At 53.6% G+C, this 25,854-nt stretch overlaps 2 protein-coding genes across 10 annotated transcripts in view; both read right to left on the bottom strand.

The window, feature by feature from the left end:
- Window positions 1-212: 212 nt before the first annotated feature.
- Window positions 213-11,578, bottom strand: ABCF3 (ATP binding cassette subfamily F member 3). Of its 2 annotated transcripts, none has more exons than XM_065073668.1 (21): window positions 11,346-11,578; window positions 10,994-11,141; window positions 10,680-10,759; window positions 10,300-10,355; window positions 8,415-8,512; window positions 8,176-8,298; window positions 7,637-7,903; window positions 7,350-7,430; window positions 6,774-6,833; window positions 6,405-6,461; window positions 6,183-6,205; window positions 5,491-5,546; window positions 5,142-5,342; window positions 4,896-4,972; window positions 4,626-4,670; window positions 4,161-4,293; window positions 3,458-3,546; window positions 3,184-3,275; window positions 2,449-2,581; window positions 1,989-2,076; window positions 213-1,130 (listed from the first exon to the last, which is right to left on the bottom strand). In XM_065073668.1, exons 1-21 carry the CDS (start codon window positions 11,416-11,418, stop codon window positions 972-974), a joined length of 2,139 nt encoding a protein of 712 aa, XP_064929740.1. In that variant the 5' UTR covers window positions 11,419-11,578; the 3' UTR covers window positions 213-971. The 2 variants fall into 2 exon arrangements, with proteins under 2 accessions (XP_064929740.1, XP_064929741.1); XM_065073669.1 differs by having other exon boundaries at window positions 10,300-10,352; window positions 11,346-11,519.
- A 774-nt stretch (window positions 11,579-12,352) lies between these two features.
- Window positions 12,353-25,854, bottom strand: part of AP2M1 (adaptor related protein complex 2 subunit mu 1) — a 28,914-nt gene continuing 15,412 nt past the window's right edge. For all 8 annotated transcript variants that reach the window (XM_065073678.1, XM_065073679.1, XM_065073683.1 and 5 more), the window contains 9 exons: window positions 24,492-24,757; window positions 22,318-22,400; window positions 18,009-18,144; window positions 17,772-17,913; window positions 15,554-15,673; window positions 14,910-15,045; window positions 14,075-14,172; window positions 13,817-13,928; window positions 12,353-13,478 (listed from right to left, as the gene is read on the bottom strand). In XM_065073678.1, coding sequence (XP_064929750.1) covers window positions 13,344-13,478; window positions 13,817-13,928; window positions 14,075-14,172; window positions 14,910-15,045; window positions 15,554-15,673; window positions 17,772-17,913; window positions 18,009-18,144; window positions 22,318-22,400; window positions 24,492-24,757 — 1,228 coding nt within the window. In that variant the 3' untranslated portion in view covers window positions 12,353-13,343. The remainder of the gene's footprint in view (window positions 13,479-13,816; window positions 13,929-14,074; window positions 14,173-14,909; window positions 15,046-15,553; window positions 15,674-17,771; window positions 17,914-18,008; window positions 18,145-22,317; window positions 22,401-24,491; window positions 24,758-25,854) is intronic.

Genomic DNA, 25,854 nt, shown 5'->3' with positions numbered 1-25,854 from the left:
AGGTGGCCGCGGCCCCCGGTGGGACACGGGCGCAGCTCCGCACAACCCACCCCAAGCACCAGCTTCCCCCGCACCACGCAGGAGCCATTTAAATTGGCAAAACCCATCAAGGAAACACCTTCCCCCGAGCAGCCTTGTGCTCTGGGCAGCAGAAGGACCCCCCCCACCCCTAATTCGAGCCCCCCAGCCCTTAAGAAAAGAAGAGCGCTGCACCCACTGCATCCTGGGTTTATTTACACTGCAACCCCTGTGGAGGCAGCAGGGAGGGGGGCTGAGCAGAGCCCCCAGGGCAGCCCACCCCAGGGAAGGGAAGGCAGCGAGGGGAGGTGGTACTGGCAGTGCGGGGACAGGAGCAGGGAGCGGGCTCTGGCTCCCCCGGCACTACAAACACAAGCCCCTGGGGAGGCCAGGCCAAGCCAGCCCTGGCTCCCAGGGGCTGGGGGAGGAGGCAGGGGTCACTTTTAGCAGCAAAGGCCTCGTTTACCCCCAGGTCGGCAGAGGGGAGAGTGGCATGGGGTGCAGCCTGGACTAGTGTTTGGCCAGTTAAACGCAAAGAAAAAAATAAAAGAAAGAAAAAGGCAGAGGGTAAAGCGAAGAAACACGGAGAACAGCTCCTCTCCTGCCCTCCAGAGCATGGAGTTACACCAGGGGAGGTTGGTGTGCGACACCTCGTTCCCTCCTCTGGGCAGAGCAGCAGCTCCAGGCACAGCCTTTCCAGCGTGCCCAGTGCCAGGCACAGCCCCGGCCGATGGCAAAACCCCGGCCACGCACAGCACTGGGCTCCTGCTCCCTCGCTGTCCTTCCGCCCGGCCCCGGGAGGGGAGAGCAGCTCAGGTGGCAGTTTGATGGCACGGCTGACGGTCCATGCGGGCAGCAGCGTCCTCAGCGCTCTGCCAGGCACAGTTGGGATGGATGCCGAGGCGGGTGAGCTTTGTGCTCCAGCCCCCAGCGCAGTCCAGCTCCCGCCTCCCTTATAGGAAACCCTCCTTGCGGAACTGCTCCTTCAGGATGTCTCTGTACTGGTCGAAGCCACCCTCGATGCGGGTCACGGTGGCATTCTCGCACACCCACAGCTCCTGGCACACCAGGCGGATGAAGCGCTCATTGTGGGACACCAGAATTACACCCCCCTGCCAACACACAAGGAGGGGAAAAAACGGAACTTAGCGGAGCATAACCCAGGGCCCAGCACTGGTGGCATGGGGACACTGGGATCCTGCACCACTGCCTGTGCACAGAACTTGATGTTTCCATGTGCTCCTGGGAAAACTGAACAATATTTCACCAGCAGGGACCTAATCCCAGCCTTTCTTTCCTTCAGGGGACAAACAGATGATGTACGGAGGAAGCATGTGCAGCAATAATATTTCGCCTCTCCTCTCAGAAGGCGAGTGCAGGGCTTGTTACTGGCTCTCCAGGTCTGCGACAACTGCAAGGATGGAGATTCCAGGTGGAGTCAATGACAGTCAAAAGGTGGCTGGGTAAAGCCCCAAGAAACCTCAGCTAAACTTTTCTTTCACAGGAAAACTGCCTGAGCAACTATAAAACAGTGAGAAGCAGGCTGATCACAGCGGTATCTGGAGGCTGAGTCTTTGGAGATCGGCCATAAATTGTGCCTCAGGAACAAGCGAAAGGCCCCACAGCAGGGCTGAGTGCTGCATGCAGCACGTGAGAAGTTACAGGGGGTAGGTGACTGGTCAACGTGGGGGACAAGGTGCTCTCTGGTCTGCTGCTGCCTCTCTCAGCCACCCTTAGCCAAAGCCAGCAAGTTAAACAAGCCATCAGGATGAATGGCTAAGGCAGAAACCAACTGACTTCCCAACATCTGTCCTGAGGTACCATGTAACTTGAGCTGTAGGCTGCAGGAAGTGTTACGGTTTAGTGCTAGATTTATGTTATGGTTGGACGTGATGATCTTAAGGGTCTCTTCCAACCAAAATGATTCTATGGTTCTATGAAAATGGAACATTTTGCCAAGGGAACCTTACCCGGAACTTATTCAGTGCCTTTGCCAGTGCCTCTATGGTCTCCATGTCCAGGTGATTTGTCGGCTCATCCAGGATGTAGAAGTTTGGACTGGAAAATAAGACAGCTCTGAGTATGCACTGGAGCAGCTCTGGGCTGAATCCGCACCCTGTCACACTGCAGTGACCTCCACCAGGCTGCTGCTTTAGTCACTTACAGCCACAGCCAGTGGCGTTTGCTGCGATCCAAGGCTGGTGTTGCCCAGCTCCAGGGACACCACTTCCCTCTATGAGCCCAAATCAGCAGGGGAAAGTCACCTGCCTCCTTCCACACAGTGCCCCCATGGTGACAACCTCCCTCCCCACCAAAGTCCCAAGGATGAGGTTTTCTCAGGGCAGCAGAAGGTCCCTGGACACTCACCTTCCTCCCAGTGAAGCAGGCTCCAGGGATGAAGCCATGCAAAAATTAACAGAAGAAAATTACCAGGACATAGTCATCTGGGCAAAGGCCACGCGGCTCTTCTGTCCTCCAGACAAGCTGGCCACAGGACGCACAGCCAGCTCCCCCGAGATGCCGTAGCTCCCCAGCTGGTGTCGGTACTCCTCCTCCGTCTTCCCTGCAGGAGCGTGTCACAACACAGCTGTGGCACACCTGGTGTGACACAGGGCTCTCGGTGCTGCAGGCTCAGTGGGCACCGCGGCCAGGCAGCCTGTGCCAGGCCAGCACAGCGGGGGAGGAATCCAGCAGCTGCTGCCAGGTGATTCCCTACCAAGCTGGGGGTTTGCCGGGAAAACCTGACCGACACAATCGGGACAGGGGCTGCAGGGCCGGTGACTGACTCCATGTGACCCTGCCCCCAGTTCCCTGTCACCATGTTATGAAACGTTAAGCGGAGAAGGGAGCCGGAGGTTTTGGCAGCTGGGAAAGGGGTGCTGGTGCTCATTCTGTGGCCAGCAGGAAAGCAAGTCATCTGCCCCCAAAACCAGGCCACGGTGGAGCACCAGCTGGAGGTCTGCAGATACCTGGCTATCCCTGCTTCTCGTGGCTGGTTTCCTGAACTCATGCTGGACATGGGGAGTTAACCCAGAGCAGGCGGTGTCCCTTAGGCACCAATGTGACAGAACCTTCTGCCCAGGGCCACAAAATAAATTAATGCTGCTCCGTGTGTGGCAAAGGAGACCTCAATGGTCCAGATCCCCTGGGAGCTCCAAAACTCACCTGGGAACTTTCTTGCCAGCAACTCTACAGCGCTGATGTTCAGGTCCAGTTGATCCACGTGGTGCTGGCTGAAATAACCAATCTTCAGGTTTCTGCAGAATGAGGAGAGATCGAGAGCTGGTACCAGGCCCTGAGAACCCAGCACGCACAGCTGCAGCTACAGGGAACAGGGAACTTGTGTGGATGTGCAGGACCCATCCCTGTCTCTCAGGCAGCCCAGAAGTCCTCCAGCTGCACCACTCCTCCAAACCCCCCAGCCCTCCCTACCAGGTACCTGTGAGCATGTCTGATCCCTCTGACTGGTGCCAGCTCTCCCATTAAGATCTTTAGCATGGTCGACTTGCCAGCTCCGTTTTCCCCAACCTAAAGAAGCAGCAGCAGCAGCATTGGAGAATGTGAAACCCATGAAGGCACTTCAGAGAGGGGGGCAGTGGTGAGGGAATTTCAGCGCTCTTGGATGACTGCGCAGCAGAAAGGGCAGGATGAGAGTCTAACCAGTAACTCCAGCCACCTGGAAGCTGTGTTTGTACCACTGAGGAGCAGCACAGGCAGCAGTGCTGGAAGATGTTCCCTCCCAACCCTCAAGCTGCAGGATTACCTGGTCCCAGCATCATTTGCAAGCACAGAGCAGCTCTTTGCTGCCCGATCCCATGCAGCAGGAGCCCCCACTACACGCTGCTGTTGTCATCTAACAGGGCGTTACAGAGATGGACTCAGTCTCTTCTCAGGCACCGAGTGGCAGCACGAAGGGCAACAGGCCCAAATCACAAATTCTAACTGGTATTAGGAAATATGTTCTGATGTTCCTCAAAATGAGGATGATCAAGTACTGCAAAGGGACCCAGAGGAATGGGAGAAATACTCCTTCCTGGAGATAACCAGAATTCAACGCCTGACCTAACATCAAAGCTGGCCCTGCTTTGGGCAGGGACCTCCAAGGTCCGCCGTAGCCACCGCTATTCTGCAATGCCACATACCACACAGATGCGAGACTCCAGGTCAGCAGAGACGGAGAGGGAACGAAAGATGTAGTGACTTGGGTCGTAACAGAAGTCTACTTCATCTAGCTGTAGGATTGGGGGGGAGAACTTCTCAAAGCCATCGGGGAACCTGGGAAAGCAGGAAGAGGTGAGATGACCAGGAACTTCAGAGACTCTGCTCCCAGCCCCCTGGGACAACCTCTGCAACCACCCAGGTGGCAAGTGGGGCTCCCTACCATGCAGGGCCTCTGGGAAGGATGGTCACAAGAAGGGGACATGGATCTGCAGCCTTGGCCCCAAGCGGGAACCCAGGCTGAACACAGTGGCCTGTGTGGGCTCTCTGTCAGAGCAAGGCTGGCCCGCAGGAAGGGTTGGTTGTCCCAGATGGGACAGGACTCGGGAGGAGCTCACATCAGAAATGGAGCCAGACGCCCTCCAAGCAAGGGCTCAGGGGACACTTACTTCATGATCACCTCAGACTCCTTGTCCACAGGTTTCAGCTCCGGCCTGCAAGAAGAGCAGACACATAACCAAGGTGCCTTGCACTGGGGGTCTGTTCCCACACCAGAAGCCCAGAGAGAGCCTTCAGCCCTGTGACACCTCACCCTAGCCAAAGCCTCTGGATCAGAAACCATCACCTAAAGCCCAAACCAGCCCCACCAGGCACCTTGGGAACCTTTGTTTCTCCCAACAAGCACTGCCCCTTCCCCACCTCCAGAGAGAAGCACTCACAGCTTCTCCAACAGCTTGAGCTTGCTCTGCACTTGGGATGCCCGGTTGGCGTTGTAGCGAAAGCGGTCGATGAAAACCTGCAAGAGAAGAAAACATCAGAGCGCCACAGGTCCCCTTCGGCCCCAGCCACCCCACTCTGCTGCCAAACCTCTGCAACAACACAGCCGCATCCATGGGTCTGGAAGCATGGAGAAAGGGACAAGGCTGGGAGAAGAGTGTCCCAGCACTATCGGCTTCTCCCAGTACCTGGATGTGCTCCCGGTACTGCTGCTGGGCTTCGTACTCTCGCTGCTGGTTCTTCAGCCGCTCCTCCTTGATCTTCATGAAGTTCTCGAAGTCCCCGCGGTACGTATCCAGCCGCTGCGAGTGCAGGTGGATGATGTCCGTGGCCACCGCGTTCAGGAAGTTCCTGTCGTGGGACACCACGAGGATGGTCGACTGCCAGGTCTGGAGGGGACAGTGAGAGGGAGGCCTGAGCACCATCCAGCCGGAGCGCAGGGCTTGGTCCCACCACCCAGCGAGGTCAAATACCAGCCTGGAGGAGATCTCCATCCCTCACCCTCGCTCTGGCTTGGGGCCTCCCACCACCCCCTACCTGCAGGTACGTTTCCAGCCACAGAATGGCCCTCACATCCAGCATGTTGGTTGGCTCTGAGGGAAGGGAAAGAGGCACTGAGATCAGGAGGGATGAGCATGGCTGGGTTGTGCTTTTTTACACAGTAACAGCTAATGATCAGTGGAGGAAGAGACCCTGCAGGGGGACCTTCCCCCCCCAGCTCAGGAGACTCACGTGTTTTGGCTGTGACAGGGTGTGGACAAAAGGGCTGAGGCTCAGCCAGAGACACTCCCCCCACTCCATACCAGTACACAGACCCTGATGCCCAGCAGCAGCATCTCACCTAGACCCCGACCCAAGGTGGGCACCTCCCCAGGGAGCCAGCCCAGCCCCAGGGTCACCCCTGTGGTGAAGTGACCCCCCAGCACGGCCTGGCAGCCAGGGCCAATCACAGGGACAGGTGAAGGAAAGGGACGTGCTTGGGGCACGGTGACATGTGGATCCCCCAGCTGGGGCACAGGGCAGAGCTCTGCCGTGCCCAAGCAGACTTCCCCGCAGCACCGCCAGCTCTGCCTGCCGTGCCAGGGAGCACCGGCAGCCCAGCCAGCCCAGCCCCGTCACGCTGGGCTATTTTGAGCAGGCAGCTAAAGGCCACGGCGCGTTCCCAACCCCAGCAAGGGCACGGGCGGGCCCAGGAGTGGAGCCGGAGGGAACTCACAGTATCGACTTACCGTCCAGTAGAAGGAGATCTGGCCTAGGAAAAAAGAGACATGGGTATCAGAAGCAAAAAGAGTACAGGATCAGTGTAGAGCATGTTCACCACACACATGGAGCTGCGATGCCTCCTTGCCCTGAGAGCCCGAGTCAAGGGGACTGCCAGGCAGCACCCCTGCGCCTCGCAGCAGGGACAACAAGGAGGGTTAGCCCCGCAGCGCCAAGGCCTGGACACCAACCTGGCAAACAGGGCTCTGGCTAAGGCCAGTCTCATTCTCCAGCCTCCGGAAAACTCTCTGAGGAGAGAAGAGGTTGCAGAGAGGGGTTAGAGAACAACTCTGGGCTTGCCTCCCCTGCAGCCTTTTCGGCTCTCCTGTCACCCAGAGACAGCTTGTCTCTGCAGGGACCTTGGGCACAGCACACGATCCATGGTCCAGCAGGTAGGTGGCTTGGCACCAGGGCAGGAGAGCACATTGGAAGGGCAGGACCAGACTCTCACCCTCCCACAGGGGTCCCCTTCCTCCTGGCCACAGCCATGCCTGGGCGCTCGCTCCACAGCCTCTCCCCAGACCCATTTCTGTCTCACTGCCCAGAACCCAGTGACTTACTTGGTTGTCTGTTGCTGCATCTTTGCATTAAAGCCCAGGCCAGCGAGAATGACGGATGCCCTGGGGAAAAGGGGAGAGAGCTAGAGCCCAGCTAGAGAGCCCAGCCGCAGAGCACAGCCTGAGGTCCTGGACCCATGGTGCAAGGTTTAGGGCTACTCTGGCGCAGAAAAATTTCCCTGCATGCTCAAGAGCTTGGCTGGGAAATGCAGCCCAACAGGGCACAGCACCCACATGAAGTCCCAGCAGATCTGCAAGAAGCTTTCAGCTCTTTGGGCAAAAAAAGAGTCAGTACCACCAACATCCCAGAAAAGTTCCTCAGACCACCAGGAACCTGAGGAGGTCTGAGAGGAGCAGCAGTAACAATACAAGCCATTCAGGACAAAAATAATCCCTCCAGCTTTGAGGAAAAGCAAGAAGTGAAACAGAAGAAGAGACAAGAAAAGCAGTAGGGAGAGCCCCCTGTCCCCACATGCTGGATCCCAGGGCCACAGCATCACCCTTACATGTCCCATGCCCCAAACCACTGCCCAGCTCTGGCCATGCCAACAGACAGTGGCGCCCGTGGGACTGTCTCACCTTGCTGGAGCCTTGTCTGCCTCAATCTCCTCCAGCTTCGCGTAGATCTCTGTTAGCCTGGCACCTTCTGTCCCTTCTCCCCTGGGGCAGGATAGAGAGGAGTGTGTGGGACTGACCAGGGTCAGGGTTTGAGTGCTGGGAGGGACCGATCTCCCCAAGCAGGACTAAGGTGGGCAAGATGCAGCCCAGCCCTGCCAAAGTCCTTCATTTGAAGCGGGAGACCTCAGAATGAGCCCTTGTGGTCAAGAGGCCATAGAAGGGCTGGAAACCCAGTGGCAACTTCTCACCTGCCAGCATTAATCTTGGCCGTCAGGTCCCTCTCCTCCCGCAGCAGGCTCTCACGCGTGGTGTCGCACTCCAGCACACTCTGCAGCGCCGGCGTCTCATCCCCCGCCACCTCCTGCTCCACGTGGAGGATGCTGATGTGCGAGGGGATGCGCAGGCTCCGGCTGGCAATCATCTTTAGCAGCGTGGTCTTGCCCAGCCCGTTCCTGCCCACCAGCCCGTAGCGCCGTCCGAACGCCAGGTTCAGGTCTGCTCCCGCCAGCAGGACGCTGAAGCCAAACAGGCAGGTACCGGGTCAGGCTGCCCCATGGAGCAGGAGATAACCGGCGGCCGCCTGTCCCCAGCGTATTTCAGGCTGTGCTGGAGCCAAGCAACCATCACAGACTTCACCTGCCCAAAGCCAACGGGGTCAGGTGCCCACCTTGCTTTCTGACCTTTCCCACACCCTTTATAATTTCTCAACCACCCTCCGATCTGGTCTTAATCTCCCATGGTCCAAAACCCCAGCCAGGATCTGTCCCACCTCCCCACCTGCACTCACCGCTCACCGAAGGACACGTCGAAGTTCTCAATGCGCACATCATACGACTTGTTCTTGCCTGATGACTCCATGCGAGTCTCCTTCTTGCTGGCAGCTTGGCTGGCAGACGCCTCCTCAAGGACGCTGCGGGCAGACAGATGGCAGAGAAGAGGGCTCAGCGGGAAAGCTCTGGGACAGCCAGATCCCAGCCACGTTCAGCAGAATGGGCTGGGGATGTTCGAGGTGCCCTCCACACTCACAGAGGGCCAGACGTCTTCAGGGAATCCCGCTCCATCCTCTTGTCCTGCTTGGCTTTCAGCCTGGCTTCCGCCTTCTCCAGTTTCTTGGCATTCACCATCTGGGGAACAAACCAGAGTGTAAAGATGAGAGAGGATCTTCAGCAAAAGCCTCAAAAGCCCAGCTCCAGGAGAAAAGAGATCACGCAACCCCTCATGCCTGGAAAGAGGGGAGGGAGGGCAGGAGGAAGGTAGCACAGGGAACTGGGACAGACTCAAACACATTTTGAGGGAGCTGATCAGGCCAGAAAGTCACTCCAGGAACCAAGTCCTAAATCAGCTGCTCATACACAACAGTCCTGCCTCAGCAAGGCAAAGGGTTTGGATGACCCAAACATACGGCCAGTTTCTGCAGTTCCTGGGACCTGGGGCAGCCAAGTCACTCCACTGGCAGCAACGTGCTGCCCCAGTGTCCCCTTCACGCCACCCTCACCCTGCCCCAGCGCTCCCCTCCCCGACACCTTGAACTTTAGCCAGTTTGGAACAAACTCAGCTTACACGAGAGACAAAAAGTATTTAATTAAACCTGAAGACAAGAAGGAGACAAGTATTTTAACCTGGCCTCTAGTCTTGGCCAGGCTCTCAGCCTACTCCAGCTTATTCCTGCATCAAGTTAAATATTTGTGGCTGACCAAGAACACTCCTAGATATTTCCAAGCAACTCTGCAGCCACTGGAGCACGTTATAGACCTGCATGCTAGACCGAGGAGTGTCTTGTTACTGGAGCTGTGACCCCGTATCTACAGACAGATTGAGTCACCCTGTTAACTACACCGAGCTCCCTGAATCTTCCATTAAGACATTTCCTCCAGAACCTGGGAGGCCTCCCGAGGCCTCCCCTGAACCTTCTCCAATTTTTCTGATGGTCCGTTTTTGAGTTCCGGACACGAGAGCCAGAGAGTGAACCCAACAGCAACAACTCCAGTGCCAAAACCAGCAACAGCTGCCAGTTCTCACTAAGACTCCCATTCAGACAGCCAGGGATCACATTAGGTCTCAGCCTTCAAGCGAGGGGTTCTCGTCTTCAACACATTATCCCAGTGAGGGAGAGCTCTATAGGAGACCAGCCTGGCAGAGACACCACCCACCCTGTACAGATACCGCTGTCCTTGCTTTGCAGATGCACAACCACACCTCACCCCCACCAAAACTCTGGCACATCCAAGACAGAGGGCAAGCCGGGTCACTCCTGAGCAGCCTTGCATTTCATCAGTAGAGACGTTCCAGTTTCCTCCGGGTCACAGAGCGTAACTGCTTCCAAACCTCCCTGCTCCTGCTCTTATTCATCAAAGCACGACAACCCACAGCCCTTTCTATCGCTGGGCTTACAGCCTCCCCGCAGCAGCTCTCTGGAACACGGCTGCTCCCTGCGAACTCCCCACCGGTAACATCCCAACATCCGACTGTCTGTCAGGATTTTCTCTCTCACTGGATACGGCAAGATGTCATCCCGGTACAGCCTGTTTTCTCAGTCAAAGGCCTTGCCGTGGAAGCCAAAGGTCCTGGTTAAAGCCAGAGAAGCTGCGCTCTGAGCACTACCACTGCACCAGCCACACGCTGAAGCTCATTAAGAAATACAGCAAAATAGATCTTGTCAAATTAACAAGCCATTAACTCCTCTTGAGCCTCTTTACCAGATCAAGGTTCGCAGCTCCCCAAATCGCAGCGACCCCGACAGGGAGGAGCAGTACCCCTGCGGCTCTGTCCCTGACCGGGACAGCTGCCCGTCCCGGGTGCTCCCTGGGGACGAGGCGACCGGAGCAGGACAGGGCACCTGCAGCCCCCCCCACCTGTCAGTTGCTGCCACCAGCTCTGCCGGCTCACGGAGGAGGGCACGGCGCACACTTACCGAGGTCTGGCCTCTCTTCAGCAGCAGCCCCGGCAGCAGGTCCACGCTGGCGTCTGCTGCAACAAGAGGGTTGGCTTGGTGAGCACGTGCTCCAGGGAGGCTCCACAAACCGCTGCCTTGACAGCTGCCCACGGCCAGGCACAACTGTCCCCTGCCCAACAGGACCCGGGCACCAAAGGTGGGTCCTCTCCTTCCCCACCAGCTCGCTGGGCGCTGCTGGGTGCAGGGAAAGCAGGGTGCGCCGGGGAGGGACGGCCCAAGGGCACAGGGATGGGCTGAACCGCTCCCCAAGGTCAGGTGAGCGCTCAGCGCCCTGCCCCGTGGCCAGCACCAAGATGGTGGTGACACGAGTGGCAGGGGGTCCCCTGGGCACCACTCACCGTATCCATCGGTGATCTGGGAGAGCTGGATGGGGGCATCCAGCAGCACCTGGCTGCAGCGCTGGGCCCGGGCCTCGTCCCTGGGGAGAGGAGGAGGAGGGTGAGGAGGGGGAAGGTGGTGAGGAGGGGGAAGGTGAGGAGGGGGAAGGTGGTGAGGAGGGGGCAGGTGAGGAGGGGGCAGGTGAGGAGGGGGCAGGTGAGGAGGGGGCAGGTGGTGAGGAGGGGGAAGGTGGTGAGGAGGGGGAAGGTGGTGAGGAGGGGGCAGGTGGTGAGGAGGGGGCAGGTGAGGAGGGGGCGCGGGGCCGGGGTCTCACAGCTGCAGGGTGCTGAAGAGGCGCTGGCAGATGTCCCGGATGGCGCCATCGTCCTTGGTGTCCTGCGACACCTCCCGCAGCAGCTCCCCCACCGCCTCCACCAGCTCGTCCACCGACTCGAAGTCGGCGCCGCTGCCGTGCAGGATCCCTGCGGGCACACGCCGCTGCACACCCCGCTGTCGCGACGGGCGGGCCGCCTGTCGCGACACGGCCGGCAGGTGGTACCCGCACCCCGCTCCCCCCCCCGCCCCTCCGCGGCCGCCTGTCGCGGCTCCTGTCGCGACAGCGGGGAGGGTGTCGCGACACGCGGCGGGGCGGGAGGCCGAGCCGCGGGCAGGCGGGCGCCGCTCACCCGTCAAGTAAGCGAACACCTCGCCGTCCAGGTCGGGGAACTCGCTGCGGAGGATGTCGGCGCAGGACGCCATGGCGCGCGCAGAGCGGGACCGGGCGCGGCCCCGGTGCCGGTGCCGCCGCCGCACGGACCCGGCTCGGCGGCGGAGGCGGAAGGGACGGCGCGGCCGCGGGGGCTGCCGGGAACGAGGCGGGCGGCCGCCATGCGCGCGGGGGCCGCTGGGGAGCGGAGTCCGGGGCGGGGCGGGAGAGGGGGCGCTGCCACGTGCAGCCGGTACCGGAACCGGAACCGGGGCTGCAGCCCCCGAGCCCCGCGGCCTCCGCCGGCAGCCCCTGCTGTGCCTGTCCGCGAAGAGCGAGGTTCCGTGTCTGGTTGTTGTTATTTGTTTTGTCTCTGTTACAAGAGTGAAACGAGTGTCAGCTCTCCCGCCGCAGGCACCGGACTGCGGTTCGCTCTGTTTGAGTGCATGCGGAACAAGCCACCAGGGGCTCAGCGCCCCAGCCCAGCCCGGTCACAGCTGCTTGTACCGTCAGGCACAGGCCGGGGACCCTCCCGTCCCCAGCCCCATAAAGCCAAGTGAAAAACTTCCTTTCTTTCAGCTGCTCACAAGGAAAAGACAGAAAAGTTCACATAGGCAGAGAAGCCAGGATCACAGGGAGCTGGAGGTCAGTTGAGCCCAGCTGCAGGCTTTGGTAAGCCAGCCCTGGGGGGAAAGCTCTGAGCACCCACCTTTCCCCAGGGAGCTGCAGCAATGGAAGCAGCAGCTGGAATCCAGGAGCAAAAGCACCACTTGTTCTTTCCACTTAGAACAGTTTGGGTTGGAAGGGACCTTCCAAGGTCATCCAGCCCAACCCTCACAATGAGCAGGGACATCTTCAACCAGATCAGGTTGCTCAGAGCCCTGACCTACCAACCCCCAGGCAGCCCAGGGCTGGAGAAGCAAGGAAAGCCCCAGGACGGTGTGGCACTCACACCGCACATCCCCAAGAGCAGCACAAGCAGCCTTCTCCGTTCTACATACTTTATTAGATTCAGAGCTGGACAAATCACAAAGTGTACAAAATGGAGACCACACTACCAGAAGCAGGACTGTGGGTAGCAGCAGCATTCCTATGGCCCAGAAGCGTTTGGGAGAAGTGTGGAGAGGGCAGGCTGGGGCAGGGGGCTCCTGCTGCCAACCGCATTTGAGATTCCCCGAGGACAAACCCTGTTTGCATCCTGACAGAGCTCAGCTGACCCGCACTCCCTGGGACAGAGGGGCCACATTTCCAATTTGTTTGGAAAGGACAGACTGGCTCAAGCCAGCAGTGGGTGGGGGTAAGCGCTCCGAGGACCTGCAATGCTGTGCCACCCACACACACACCAGCAAGAGTCTAAACCCTCATCTTTTTTGGTCACAAACCCTCCCACGGCAGGACTCTATACTGACGACTTTGCAAGAAATATAAGGTGGTGGTGGTGGTGAGATGCGGTGAGCCCCACCATCTCTTCTGGTGGAGGCCCAAACTCACCACCCCAGGCATCTCAGACTGGCCAGCAACATCTACCACAACAGCAATAGCTAGTACAGAAGCCAGGGTAACTTCAACTCAGATTTGTCCAGTCTATGTTTAAGTCTATTCTACGAGTACATATGCACAAGAACTTCAAAAATACTAGGATATGATGCAAGTAGTGAGACACCAACAGAAGAGGAGTTTAATGGTGAATGTTTCCTAGAAAGATCATGAGAGGATGGGAGTTAGACTGGCCCTTCCCCACCCTGGGACAGGGAGCAGGACGCTGACTGCGCCCCTGCGCACACCCGGGTGGTTCTGAACTGCAGCTGCAGCGGGGGTGCTAACCGAGCGCAGGCAGGGAAGTCTGCTCCCGAGGTGAGCCACAGGGCCTCCTGATCCGCGTACAGGGGCCAGGCAGATGCTTTCTCTGAATGTACTTGAAGACTGAGGAGAGGCGGAGGATGGCTTGGAGAAGAGGGAGCCCGCCAGCCTGCTGGGGCTAGCATCTGGTCTCGTAGATCCCGCTCCTGCCGATGTACCTCACCCATTTGATCACATCGTGGTCACTGTAGTTCAGCTTTGGCTCAAAGACTTTCAGGTAGCGCACCTTCAGCCCAGAGGGGGCAAATGGGACCTATTGAGAAAGAGAAGGGCAATGGAGAGCATTGGAACAGGGGCTAAGGTGCTCTCCACACACAAGAGTCACAGGACCCCTTGTCTACACATCTAGAAAAGTACATCAGGGGCCACTGCTCTCTTCCCAACTCCCTGCATGCATGGTGACAAGAGTAGTGGCCTTAAGGACAACTTTTCTTCCATTAGTTCTGCTACCTGGCAGGCCTCATGTTCAGTAGTCACACGGAAGCTTGGGACAAGGAGCACTCAAACCTGTGCAGTTCCCCAAGGGCAGAAGGGACTGAAAAAGCTTCTCTAAGAAGTTGGCTGCACCCTGGAAGGCAGACAGGGACTCACCTCAAAATTCATGGAGATCGGGGGCCGAGCCCACTTCTTCTTGTCATTAGTGGGCAGCAGCTCAATCTCCGCACTGATTTGGGATTCCTTCATTCCAGCCATACGTTTTATCCTGTCAGAGAAAGCCCAGACGTGAGGAGGTGCCCGAGTTTACTCTCCCCTCCACTACATGTGCCCAGGGCAGACAGGAGCACTGAGCAGACTCTCCCTCCCCAAGCCCCGTCCTTGCAGCACCCCAAACCTGACATGCTCACTTACTTCCAGACAATGGCGTTCTCACTGGCCTTGTACTTCGCCTTCCCTTTCATACAGATGACTTGCACTCCACTGGTATTGAGGGGCGTTGGGATCCGGACCTGGACAGCAGAGTCTGGTGATCAGGGGCAAGGAGGCTGCAGCCCGGGCACTCCGTGCAGTCTCAGGGAAGACCAGCTCCTCCCCGGAGAGCACAGCTGCCATCCCGGGCCCCTCGGACTTTCCCATCACAGGGCCCAGAGAACACCAGCTACAACAAGGCATCCTTGGCTAGCTCTCTGGTTTCTTACTTTGCAGCAAAGGCTCAAACACATTTTTCAGAATACACAGCAACCAGTGAGGAACAGGGCAGAGATCCCCAGTTCAGACAGCAGATGTTGAGCAGGAAACCTGGCCAGTGTCAGCCAGGCTGGCCAGGGAGGTCTGGCTGAGCCAGGCTCTGGGCAGCATGGCTTTGCAGCAACAAGCCTTTCCCAGAAGGGGACTAGGCTGCAAAGCCACCCTTATCCCATCTTGCACAGCTCGCAGCCTGCTGCCTGTCTGACATACCATCAGATCATGCAGACAGAAGAACAGGAACTTTTCACAGTGGCCAAGACACGAAGTGAACAGTTGCCACACCTCTGCCAAGGGGGTTGTGCAAGTGAAAACAGCTTCTACCTCCCTACTCTGAAGCGGTTTCCTTCCACAGCACAGCAACACCACGTATCTGTGGGGCATGCAGTTCTCTTGTAGTTCTGTACAAGCTTGAGAACTCATCTGTGAGGACTCTGCAGCAGGGTACAAAGTAGAGACACAGTTCCCAGGCATGGGAAATGGTAAGATTTTATTCCCTTACCTCTATCTTCTGGGCCAGCAAGGAGGGCTTGAAATTTGATTTGATCACCACCTTCACTTCTAGCTTGGTCCGACCCACCTCCCGCACCAGCGGGATCACACGGAAGGGAAGGATGATGTCCTTAGTGGTTCGGTATCTGCAGGGATGGAAGCAACAGTGAACTCTGAGAAGGAGTTAACCTCCCTCACAGCCTCAAATTGTACCACTTTCCTAAACAGGCAGCCCCTGCATACAGGGAACAGCTTAGAAACATCAGCCAGAAAGGGAGCCAACCCAGAAGAAGGTGGCAGTAAGTTCTGTGCTGCTCTAGGGCAGTGATGGTTTCTTGACTCCCACGTTTTATATCTAGTTCCTGCCAATGGCCCTGTTCAAGGACACCAGTTTTAAGCACTTAAAACAAACACCAGATACAGCAAGGTAAAGGCTATGGAAACCCACATCCAGCAGTATGGTTGTGGCAAAGAAAACCATGCAGCTTGGCTTCTACCACATTTGTATCAGAAGGATTTGTGGGGCACTCTACTGATCCCACTCTGAAAAGAAAGAAGGCGAGCGCATATCTGTTGGGTGCTCAAGTCTGCCCAAGAGCAGCAACACCACCAGAGCAGCAAGCAGATTCCAACACCAGTCTGTTCACACCATACCTCATGAGCTCAAACTCTCCATCTGGTGGAATGAAGCTGATGCTCCTCTCAGAATCAAACTTGCTGAGCCTCACGCACTGGTGGAAAGTGCAGTCGTCGATGGCGATTGACTGTTTGCCACTAAAAAAATAACCAGGATAGTTAAGTGCAAAGCTGCAGCTCTGCTGTCTTGGTGCAGTCAAAGTCTGCCCAGGCAGAAACTACTCTACAGAGCACGTTGCCATCGCAAGTATCCAGGAAAGGGGGAGGCAGGGAGAGATTTAGGGGTCAGCAGCCTCTTAGCTCAGACTTCCCTTGTTTCGCCACCACAAAAACCTTATTTCAGGAAGCTTATTTGAAACAATTCTCTCTCTCCTCTCCCCAAAGAGGAGAAAGATCAGAGGAGCACCCTTCTGTCACAGCCAACAACACGATGCTTGGGTTTGCCTGCCAGCAGCACCTCAGTACCACAAGGGCAACTCTGCCAGCCCAAGTCTTCTTGCAGCACAGTTCAGAGGAGAGAAAACACTTTCCTGCCCACAAAGCTATCCCACTGCCACACAGCCAGGAGATGCCAGGTCAGGGTCTTCCTGTTCAGAAATCTCTTCACAGCTGTTGGTTTCCACACTGCTAGCAGGTGGTGCGATTCCAAACAGATTTGCCAAAGATCACAATATTATGTTGTTAAAGTTTATATCTCTCGCTTCTTAAGAAAAAACAAAAGTACACAGCTGCCATCTGTCCATCCAAGCGCAGCAGCCTAACCTGTCAGTGCACAACTTCTGGTCTCTGAGAACACCTTCCTTGATACAGGTCCCAAAGTCAGCCAAGAATTCTTCTCAGCTACTGACAGGGACTAGAAAATGAGAAGATGGTAGCAACAGAAGAGGCAGCAGCACAGAGAAGGTGCAGCAGTGTGATATCTAGGCTGCCTCAGCTGCTGGGAGCACCAGGAAAACCATGCACATGTGCTAAGACAGTACAAGCACTACAGGCACACTTGGCTGTCCTAGGAAGCCCCATCACCTGCACAAATGGGTTTGGCATTGCCATACACTAGATGCCAAGAAACAACTGGCAACAGCTGTCCCTCTTGGTCACCTCAACTAAATGCTTCTGAAGAGTGACAACTCCAAGCTCTTGACCACTGGAGAACCACCTAGCAAGAGTCCCTGTCCATCTTGCTTCTGTAACTCAAAAAATAGCACATTTACAGGCAAAGGCACTGATGGCACAGGAGCTTTGGGACAGCATTACTGACTCTTCACAGGCCTACACAGATGATGTTTTCACTGGGGTATACCAACTACTGGGCAGCCACTTGAGGCTCATCCATTTTACCAGCTAGATTCAGGTACAGGAAAAATGGCTTAAAGGTGACAGTGAAGTGATAGCTCTTGGCTTGGTTCTGACAGAAAAGGCAAATAGCAGCTCAGCTCCACTTACAGGAACCATCATGGAAAGTGTCTGAGGTCCAAGTTACATGCACAAGTCACATGAAGCAAGAGACAGGGAGGACAGCAGAGTGCACACACAGCTGAAGCAGATTATCTACCTTCCCAATTCACTGAGGGTCAGCAAAAAAACCAAAAGACAACCAAGAGAAACACAGTTGAGTTGCAAATGGTTAGCGACAGAAAAGTGGCAGTCCCTTTCCTTTTAACTCCTCACCCCAAGCAGGAAGAGACATAAGACCTGTCTTCAGCATCAATGTGGGTGCAGCTGGGAAGGGAGGTGGCTGGGCTCCCAGAAGGGATGAGCCTCCCATCCACACAGCCACAGATCACCTGTGTGTCAGCAGAAGAGGCTCACCCAGCATTTGTCAGCTGTTCTAGTTCTGAGAACAGTTCAGGTAGAGCAGGCTGTGGTTAGAAGGGTTGCTTCGGTGTTCCTTTGGAGCACTACTAATGCCTCCTATGAATAAAAGAGTCTCTGTACCAACTAGAACTGCTAGAGACACAAGTTCTGGGAAAATCCACCTTGAGTGTTTCCAGCTGCAAGAACTCCACACTTCACAATATATTTGAATCTTAACACTTGAAGAGTTGTAGAGAAGCCCTTTGTAGAACCCCTCAGGCTGGTAGCTTACGTAACAGCTGACCTACCCAGAGAAAAGTTAGCAGTAACATCTGAAGGCAAGAAGAGATTAGCTTCATCTGTCAGATCAGAAAAGCTGCTAAGTGCTGCCCTTTTATAAGAGTCGCTGGTGGCAAGTGGCTTTTACCCCAATGCCTCTTACCTTTTCCCCGTTTCATCCGCAGTCCCTTTGCCCTGTTTTTCAATGACAATCTTGTCATTCATGCCAAACTTGCACTCTGGCATTCCACTCAGGTAACTCTTCATCACCACTCTACCAGACACATGGGCACTCAAAACTTGACCTGGTGTAGAGAAGAGCACAGTTAGAATACTTACACAAGCCCCACTCACAAACCTTGAAGGGGAGGAGGATGCCAGCTGCACAGCTTCTGCTTACCCTGGGGGGACATCAAGAGATTCACGCTCTCCAGCACATCAAGAAACAGTTCATTGCGACGATATTTGATCCCTTCACGTCTCCATCCAATCTGTCCAGTCACCTGGCTGGTGATCTGGGACTGCTCTTCCTTAGTCTGAAGTAAAGAAATGATATCTTAGACCTCTAGATAAACTTATATCAACTCAAGGACTAGGAAAGCTTGGTCTAAATCTAAGAGCCAGCGTTTGCCATTTATTACACACAACTGCTTTTGACACTTTGATACAGGTGCTGTCACACCCCACCCTGCCATGATTTGGTCATTCGCTCCCCAACACAGCAAATCCTATGCCTAACTAAAAACTGGTCATAACGCCAGCAGGAAAGGTTCTTCCATTTTGTTAACCAGTCCACTAGGCCCCGTGTAGGTGCAGGGAGGCATGGGCTCCACCAATGACATTTAAATCATGTCTCAGACTGTCGCATCAATCCATGTTAAGCAGAGAAGCAGCTGACAGTCCAGTTCACACACTTATCAGACATGAAACCCCAGTGCCACAAGACAGCTGGTCCTCAAGGACTGTTTCTTAATGACTTCAGTCATTAGAGTTACACAGCAACGCTAACCTAATACTCATCTAACAGTGTCTGGGCTCTACGCCTCCTGAGAGCACCAAGGACTGTGTTGAGAGGCACTGGGAGGTTTCCTACCTGATGCTACAGGCGGGGTCCAGTCACACGCAGAAAGAAGTAGATGTATAGCAGCAAGTGCGGCGCACACAGGGTTAACAGGCAAGCAGGTCAATAGCAAGAAAAAGGAGGAAGGGAGAAAGAGGCAGGTTAGGCTTAAGGCTACCTCAGGACAGGAAACAAAGCAGGTCAGCTCATCATTAATTAGGCAGCTAATTAGCACAAACAAGATGAGGGCTTTGACCTTCAGTTTCCTTCAGGAAACTCAGCACCCCTAGCAATGAAATGGCTTTTCAGACTTGGGCCATTATGCACCACCCAAATACAAGGCAGAGCAGAGGCAGTGACAGACAGGACAAAGAGCGCTCCCAGTAATGTTCCTATATAGAGCGGACTCCTCATGTCACCGTTCCTAAAGCAAGCCCAGGATGTTTACCATGGCACAGATACCCAGACGAGGAGAAGTACAAGACAGCCAGGACTGCAGGCACCTTAAGGCTGGATCCTGTATAAAGTTTTATCCTTTTTAATTCTGCCACTTCCACTAAAACGACTGCAGAAAGTGGGTCCCGCCCCAGCAGCCTTGCCCTGGGCCCACAGGGTGGCAGTAATATCTCAGCTTTGAACCAGCAGTGCCTTGTTTTCACAGACACAGTCACTCTCTGAGCAACCAGAGCCATTATGGTAACATATGAGAGGCAGAGAGTTTTATACCCCCTGTGAGCTGCCTGGGTAGGTGCTCAGTGCAGCACAAAGTACCTCCCTTGTCTGTGCCACAAAAAAGCCTCCTTATCTGCCTTGTTCAGTGCTTGGTGCAGGCTTAAAAGGAACAAGAGGCACACAGAGATATAACACCCAGTTCTCTGGCTTCCAAAGGAACAGTGATCATGTGCTGATGTTCCCATCTCCTGCAACAGTGTCAGTGCCATGAACTTCTACTGGTCACCACAGAAAGTGATAAGATGGATCTGAAAGCAGATGCCCCAGGAGAGCTGAAGCTGAGATCACCCAGCAGCACAAGCACTCCCTAAGGCTGGGATGGAAGGCACCTGGGTCTGAAATTTCTCAGGACTGGGAGCTTCCCTGAGCTGGACAAGTCAGCTAAAACAGGACTAGAATACCCAGCTTGTTGTACCCGGTTGCCAGCATGCTACCTAGGCTAAAGGCAGGCAGCTACCCGCAGGCCTCCTGGGCTCTGGCAGCTGGTGGCCCTCTCCCCACCTTCAAAGAGTAACACTAGTGCATTAGCACCAAGTTATGTCTAAGGTTTGGAGAAACACGGTAACTAAGAGTTGTCCAACTCACACTCTCGGAAAGCACTTTGGGAGGAAGGAATTGTGGACAGATGCAGCCAGGATTGGGAGAGCTGAGAACTGAGCACACAGAGCACAGCCCCACCTCGAGGTTAAGAGCAGGTTTAACGTCTGCTGGAGCAAGGTTCCTGAGACAAATCCTGCATTAGTTCTGATACAGGGCCTGCAGCCCTGAGATTTGAGTACAGGGCTACTTTGTGGGCAAGAACTAGGAGTGAAATCATGTTGCACACCAGCCCCTTTTAAAACCTGTACATCACACTACCCCATGCCCAGAGCACAGGAGTACTTCCCCTGGCAAGCAGCATAGCAGTATCAGATCCACTTTTGAAAAAAAACTAAAGCACATCTTTTATTTAGCAACCACCAGCCCTGGAAAGACCACTGAAGCCAAACAGGGTGGGCATTCAGAGGGCAGCAGCTCAGTACACCTCAATTCTTTTATTGAGAGCAAAGCCAATTGAGTTGAGTTTGGAAAGCCCCCTGTAACTGCAGATTTTGCTCCTTAAATTCAGCAGAACACAAGCCCAAGGAAAGCACTATCACAAACTAAGCAGGGGTAAGGGAAGAGAGATGACAGACCACCCAGTCCCAGATTTTGGCCCTAGGTACGTGCCAGAAGCTGGATCTAAGTGAAGGAGCTGTTGGAGGCTAGACGTGCCAGAGGGCAGACAAGGAAACATGGCAAGTGCTGTTCCAAATGTTGCCCTGCCATACTGTGCTTGGAAAGGATTATTTCTGGTTTTGAACTGGACTGCACTAATTTCCAACATAGAGCAGAATAACTGCTTACTTATGAAAAGCTCTAGTCCGAAACTCTTTGTAGAGGAAGAACTAAACCTGCTGTTGAACGTAGCAAGATGCTGTGACAGTGGTTTGCACACAAACAGTACAGAAGTTTTTAAAACAGAAAAAAAAAAGAATAAAAAAAAAAAGAGCAAGGGAAGGAAGTGAGGGTGGTGGTTAGTTCTGAGTTTTTCTAGGAACAGGAGCTGACTCAGCTATCTGGAGTGCTGACTGCCCAAAACATCAGATTGCAGAAGGCCAAAGGGATTTACATTGAGCCGGGGGGACTGAGACCAGATGCACTCACATCTGGCTACTGATACGTGCATGTTCTCTTGCAAAACAGTTTGCTCTTCTAGCAGGAAATATATTGCTCAGGGGCAGCTTCTCTCTCACCTTCTTCTAGAGAGACACAGCTAGTCTTGCTACTAGTAGTTTAAAAAGGGGTTCTTGAGAAGTCAGTGCTGATGAATGGAGTTGAACCAGAGCCTCCAGAGACTTTGACCTCTGCTTATCCTTAACAAGGACAGCCACCCTCTAGGCTCTTGTTTAGCACTTTGCTTCTGTTTGTACTTTGGGGCTGAAGTCTCACCCAGATCTCTGCTGCACAGAGCTTTGCTACAAACTGACTCCTAGCTTTTCTCCTGACTCACCTGCTACTCAGGGAAAGGTCAGAGTTTTAGGCTAAGTCCTCATTATGAGTTGCACAGCTGTGTCAGATGGACAAGGTGAGCAATAGCCCTTGGGGACACAAGAAACAGTGACTGTAACAGTCCTTTGCTTTCAGATGTTGAGCAGAGTCGTCCAAGATGGGAAGCCTAGTTTTGAGGACTGTAGCAAAATTAGAGCTAGTTTAAAAACACTCCCAAGAACAGTCCAATTTAAGTGTCTCTTTCCCCATGTGTCCTTTACCTCCTACCTCCACATAAACTCTGCTGCAGGGGTTAATACTGTGCCAAATGCACAGCAGATATTCTCATCTCCAACATGATGAAGCTCAGACTGCACTGATGCTGCCTGTAACATCTTTGCACATCAGCAACAGAATAACATCAGCTTCCTGACTGACAGCAAGATTCACAAGGCTGAAGAACACTGTGTTAGACGGCAGGCACCAAATCCTGACAGCTCAAAGCACTAAAGGCTGGTGGAGAGCTGACCTGCTCAGTGAGATTTAAACAGAAGAACTGCTTCTGGTTCAGCAGGTATATTTGTTTATCCTCTGTCAGAAGCTGACACAGAGCAGAGCCTGAAGCCAGCAACCATTTATGTGCAAGGGACCAGCATTATCCTAGCTCAGGGCCCTTCCTCCCACATCTTACCATGCACCAGGGAACACGAGGTCACACAAGCACAGAGACACCTAGAACGAGATGCCACTGAGCTACATCCCTGCCGGGGTGTGCTCAGTCTACTCAGGCACCTCCACTCAGCACAGGTCAAATGCTTAGTTGGTAATTAAAACTGTACTTTCTTGAACAGGCTTACAGAAAACTAACCAGCAGAGCAGTGCTATACACCAAAACTCCTCGGGTTACCTGACTCTTGATGCCTTGCTGAGTGATGAACGTCTTCAGGGCCCCTGTTTCAGAGTTCTGAGGATAGCCAAAGTCCAGGATTTCTACAGAAGTGTAAAAGAAGTTTAGTTCAGAGCTGCAAGGTATAAACATACCAACCACACTAACCTTTCCAATTGGTGCACAGAAGGTGCTTACACACTAAATTTCTGGATATGCTGCTGGAGCATTCCTTACCAAGAGGATAATAAACCAGCCTTGCTAAATTGACTTCTCTGTGCAATATTTTGGAGAGAAGGGGTGATGGAAAGCTGCCCAACTGACAAATTTGGTGCTTTTTTAAATAGAGTTGCACTTCAGGACTAAAGATCAACTAGACTAGCCAAGTGCTCAGGGCACACTGAGGAGTCTTTCCAAAACAAATAAACAAACACACATGCACACACACACACACACACACTATTCAATGGACAATACAGAGGGTTTATCCAAGAGCAGAACAATCTATCTTTGCAGCATTTTCTTTACGTTTTGATTTTTGTACAAAGATGTAATAAAAATCAAAACCTAAAAAAACTCAACCCAAACCAACCAAACAAGAAAACCAGCAGAGTAGTGGCACCGCAGGATGATCAGTGTGGGAGAGGAAGAGAGGTTAACCACAGACAGCTAGTGCACTTAACACCCACTCCCTTCAAAAAAGGAAGGGAACGACCACAGGAGATCTAGAGAGGGAAGGGAAGGCCACTAACATGAATACTGAGGAACACCACACTGGTAGGTTTTGATCTCACTGTGCCTACTGGAAGACAGCAGGGACCGACCAAAGCAGCCCAACAGCAGCCTCTTGTTGTGCCCAGAGGGAACAGAGAACTCATCAGTCACTGTGACCCTTGACTAAGAATCCCACGTGTGGTACCTTGTCTGAAATACAAACTGAAGCATAACTCATTGTCCTGGTTTTGCTAAAAACAAGTTTCTCTTTTAGTGAATTTGCCTGTCAGCTAAAGCCTTCATATTAACTGCATTTTCCTGGAGAACCAGACACATGTTTTGGTAAACCTAGCAAATGGAATGCAAACTTATTGATAAGCACAGATGGACATCTCGCGAGAGGGGCGACGAGAAGCAAGTGAGCAAGAAACTGACCAGCTGTGTATAACATTCCATTCACGTGAATACTTCATATAAAAGCGTCCCTTTTTGCCCTTTTCCATTCTGCTTATGGCCGACATTAGAAGAGGACCTTGCTAGTCGTCCCTGCAAACTGAGGCCTAGTGAGAGACTGAATCCAGCTCCGATTGGCTGCAGAGTCTAATCCAGGACTTCAGGTGCCGGCTCTGCAGTTGCTGAGACTTTCAAGATTGGTTTTGTATATTTTGTATTATTTTCTCTATTCTTATTAGTAGCATTAGTAAAACATCTTTAATTTTTTCCAACTCTCTTCACTCTGTGCTTCTTTTCCTCCCAATCGCCTCTCCTTAGTGGAAAGGGGGGAGAGGGAGGGGGAAGTGTGGGGGGGAGAGGGGGTTAACAATACATCTGCCAGGGTTTTATTGTCACCCACAATCTTAACCCTCAACACACATAAAAAAAAAAAAAGCCTATGTTGTGCAAAAGAGGGAGAGCTCAAGGCCAATCTCCGCAGGCAAGCTGACAGCACGAGCAGCTGAAGGGACACACTCTTATTCTGTGGTGAAATTTGGAGCTGTATCACTGGGGGACGTGAGGGTGGAGCAGAGCAGGTTGGGTTTTATTAGTTTCCTTCTGCCTCGGAACTGCCCCCAAGAAGCAACCCAAGAGTGGCAACCAACCCCAGCCAGCCTGAGGCGACTGTTACAATACAGAGCTACAGCCATCAGCTGGGATGGCTGCCCTCTTTAATGACCTTTGTGTGGTGACAGCCCTACATCCGCACAGGATCCGCTCAGAAGCTGGGGTCCAGGACCAGCTGCCTCATTCGCATGAGTGCACAGCTCCCAGCACTTCAGCAAAGCAAGCCACAACCCACACAGGGCTACAGGCTTGAGATGTTATCTGCACTTACAATGCAGGTGGTATTAGAAAGCAGAATAATTTTGAACTCAGTCACACACGCTAAAAATACTTCAAGGATTATTACTATATCAAACTAAGCTAAGGGTTTTAGAATGGCCAAGCACAATATCATGTAACAGACAAGGGAAACATCTCACCATCCAGTAGCTCGTAGATCAGCACAAAGTTGTTCTTTATGTTCTCCTCACTGATCTTCCCGAAGTAGGCAGTCATCACATCGCACATCTTGTAAAGAAACTCGAATACCATGGCAGCGTTGACATTCTGCTTGGTGACAGCAGCCAGCCAGATGTTGGAACGCTTGACATGGAAGAAACTTGTGCGGGCAATGTTGGTGACAGGCGAGCGCACCTGCTGCCGTGCGTGGATGACATTGACACGGAAGGCGTCAACAGCATTCCGCCTACGAGATCACCAAAGATAAGTTAGTGCAGTGTGCATGAAAACACGCTGGCTGCACAGTTCTGCTTATGTGATTAATCAGACACTGAATTACAAACACCAAGCTCACTTAGGAAGGGTGCCTGGGGATGTCTCTAAGAGGGAGAAGCGAAGGCTCTGAGCAGAGTTAGACATTAAATTCTGCACAAACTAAAGAAGGGAGTGTGCTACTGATCTCTAAGGAGCTATGGACTACAGTGCAACTGTAGTCAGAAGAAGCAGCTAACCCCCATCTGGAGTCAGATGGCAAAGGAACCTTCCTTTTAATTAGTTTTGCTAGTGCTCCCAATTGATTGCTATAGCCAGGAACAAACACTGTAGCAGGTTATAGCTTAAAGAAGAACCCGGTTTTGACCAAACACCTAGTTACTGTCTAGTCTGCATGCCCAGGCCTTCATACTCTTGCCTCAAATCAAGCTGTAGTCTCCCAAGATATTTGTTGATTGTAGTTCCTCCCAGACATACCAAGGAAAAACCAGCAAAACCTACGTGGCTCAACCTGACAGAGTCAGTGGCCAGGTACACCCTGAAAGGGAGCACTGGTTCCCAGATCCACCTCACCTCCATACCCCAGGCACCACGATGGACAGGCTCAAAGCAGCAAGCAGGACTAGGAACATCTAGGGCTTTCCACTCACACGTCCTCTCAAGCCTGCTAGGCTTTAGAACAGGTCTCTTGCAGATGGACTTAGGGTCTCCACAGTGCAATGTGCTCATAGCACAGCATGACATGCACTGGACGGTCCAGTACTGTTCACAGTGAAGAGTTTCTGCACAATCCCAAAAGGGTGCTGTGCAAGCTTCCCTGAGTTGCTGCCATCTTTAATCCAAACTGTCTGTACAGTAGTGACAGGGACAAAATCCCTGCAGGGATGACACAGCGGCATTCTGGATGCCAGCTCTTCTGCACTAGAGCTTCCTTATCTCATAGCTACCAGTCAGGATAAACTCCCCAAATTAAGTTAAAGTTCACCAATCTTAAGAAGACAGGAAGGAAGCCTGAGTGTTTTATATGACAAGACTGAGACTTAAATCAATAATCAACACATCAATCTAAGA

The sequence above is a fragment of the Columba livia genome, chromosome 9, assembly GCF_036013475.1.
Source record: "Columba livia isolate bColLiv1 breed racing homer chromosome 9, bColLiv1.pat.W.v2, whole genome shotgun sequence".
NCBI lineage: Eukaryota > Metazoa > Chordata > Aves > Columbiformes > Columbidae > Columba > Columba livia.
The sequence above is the reverse complement of the archived record's forward strand: the minus strand, read 5'-3'. Positions and strand labels throughout refer to the sequence as shown.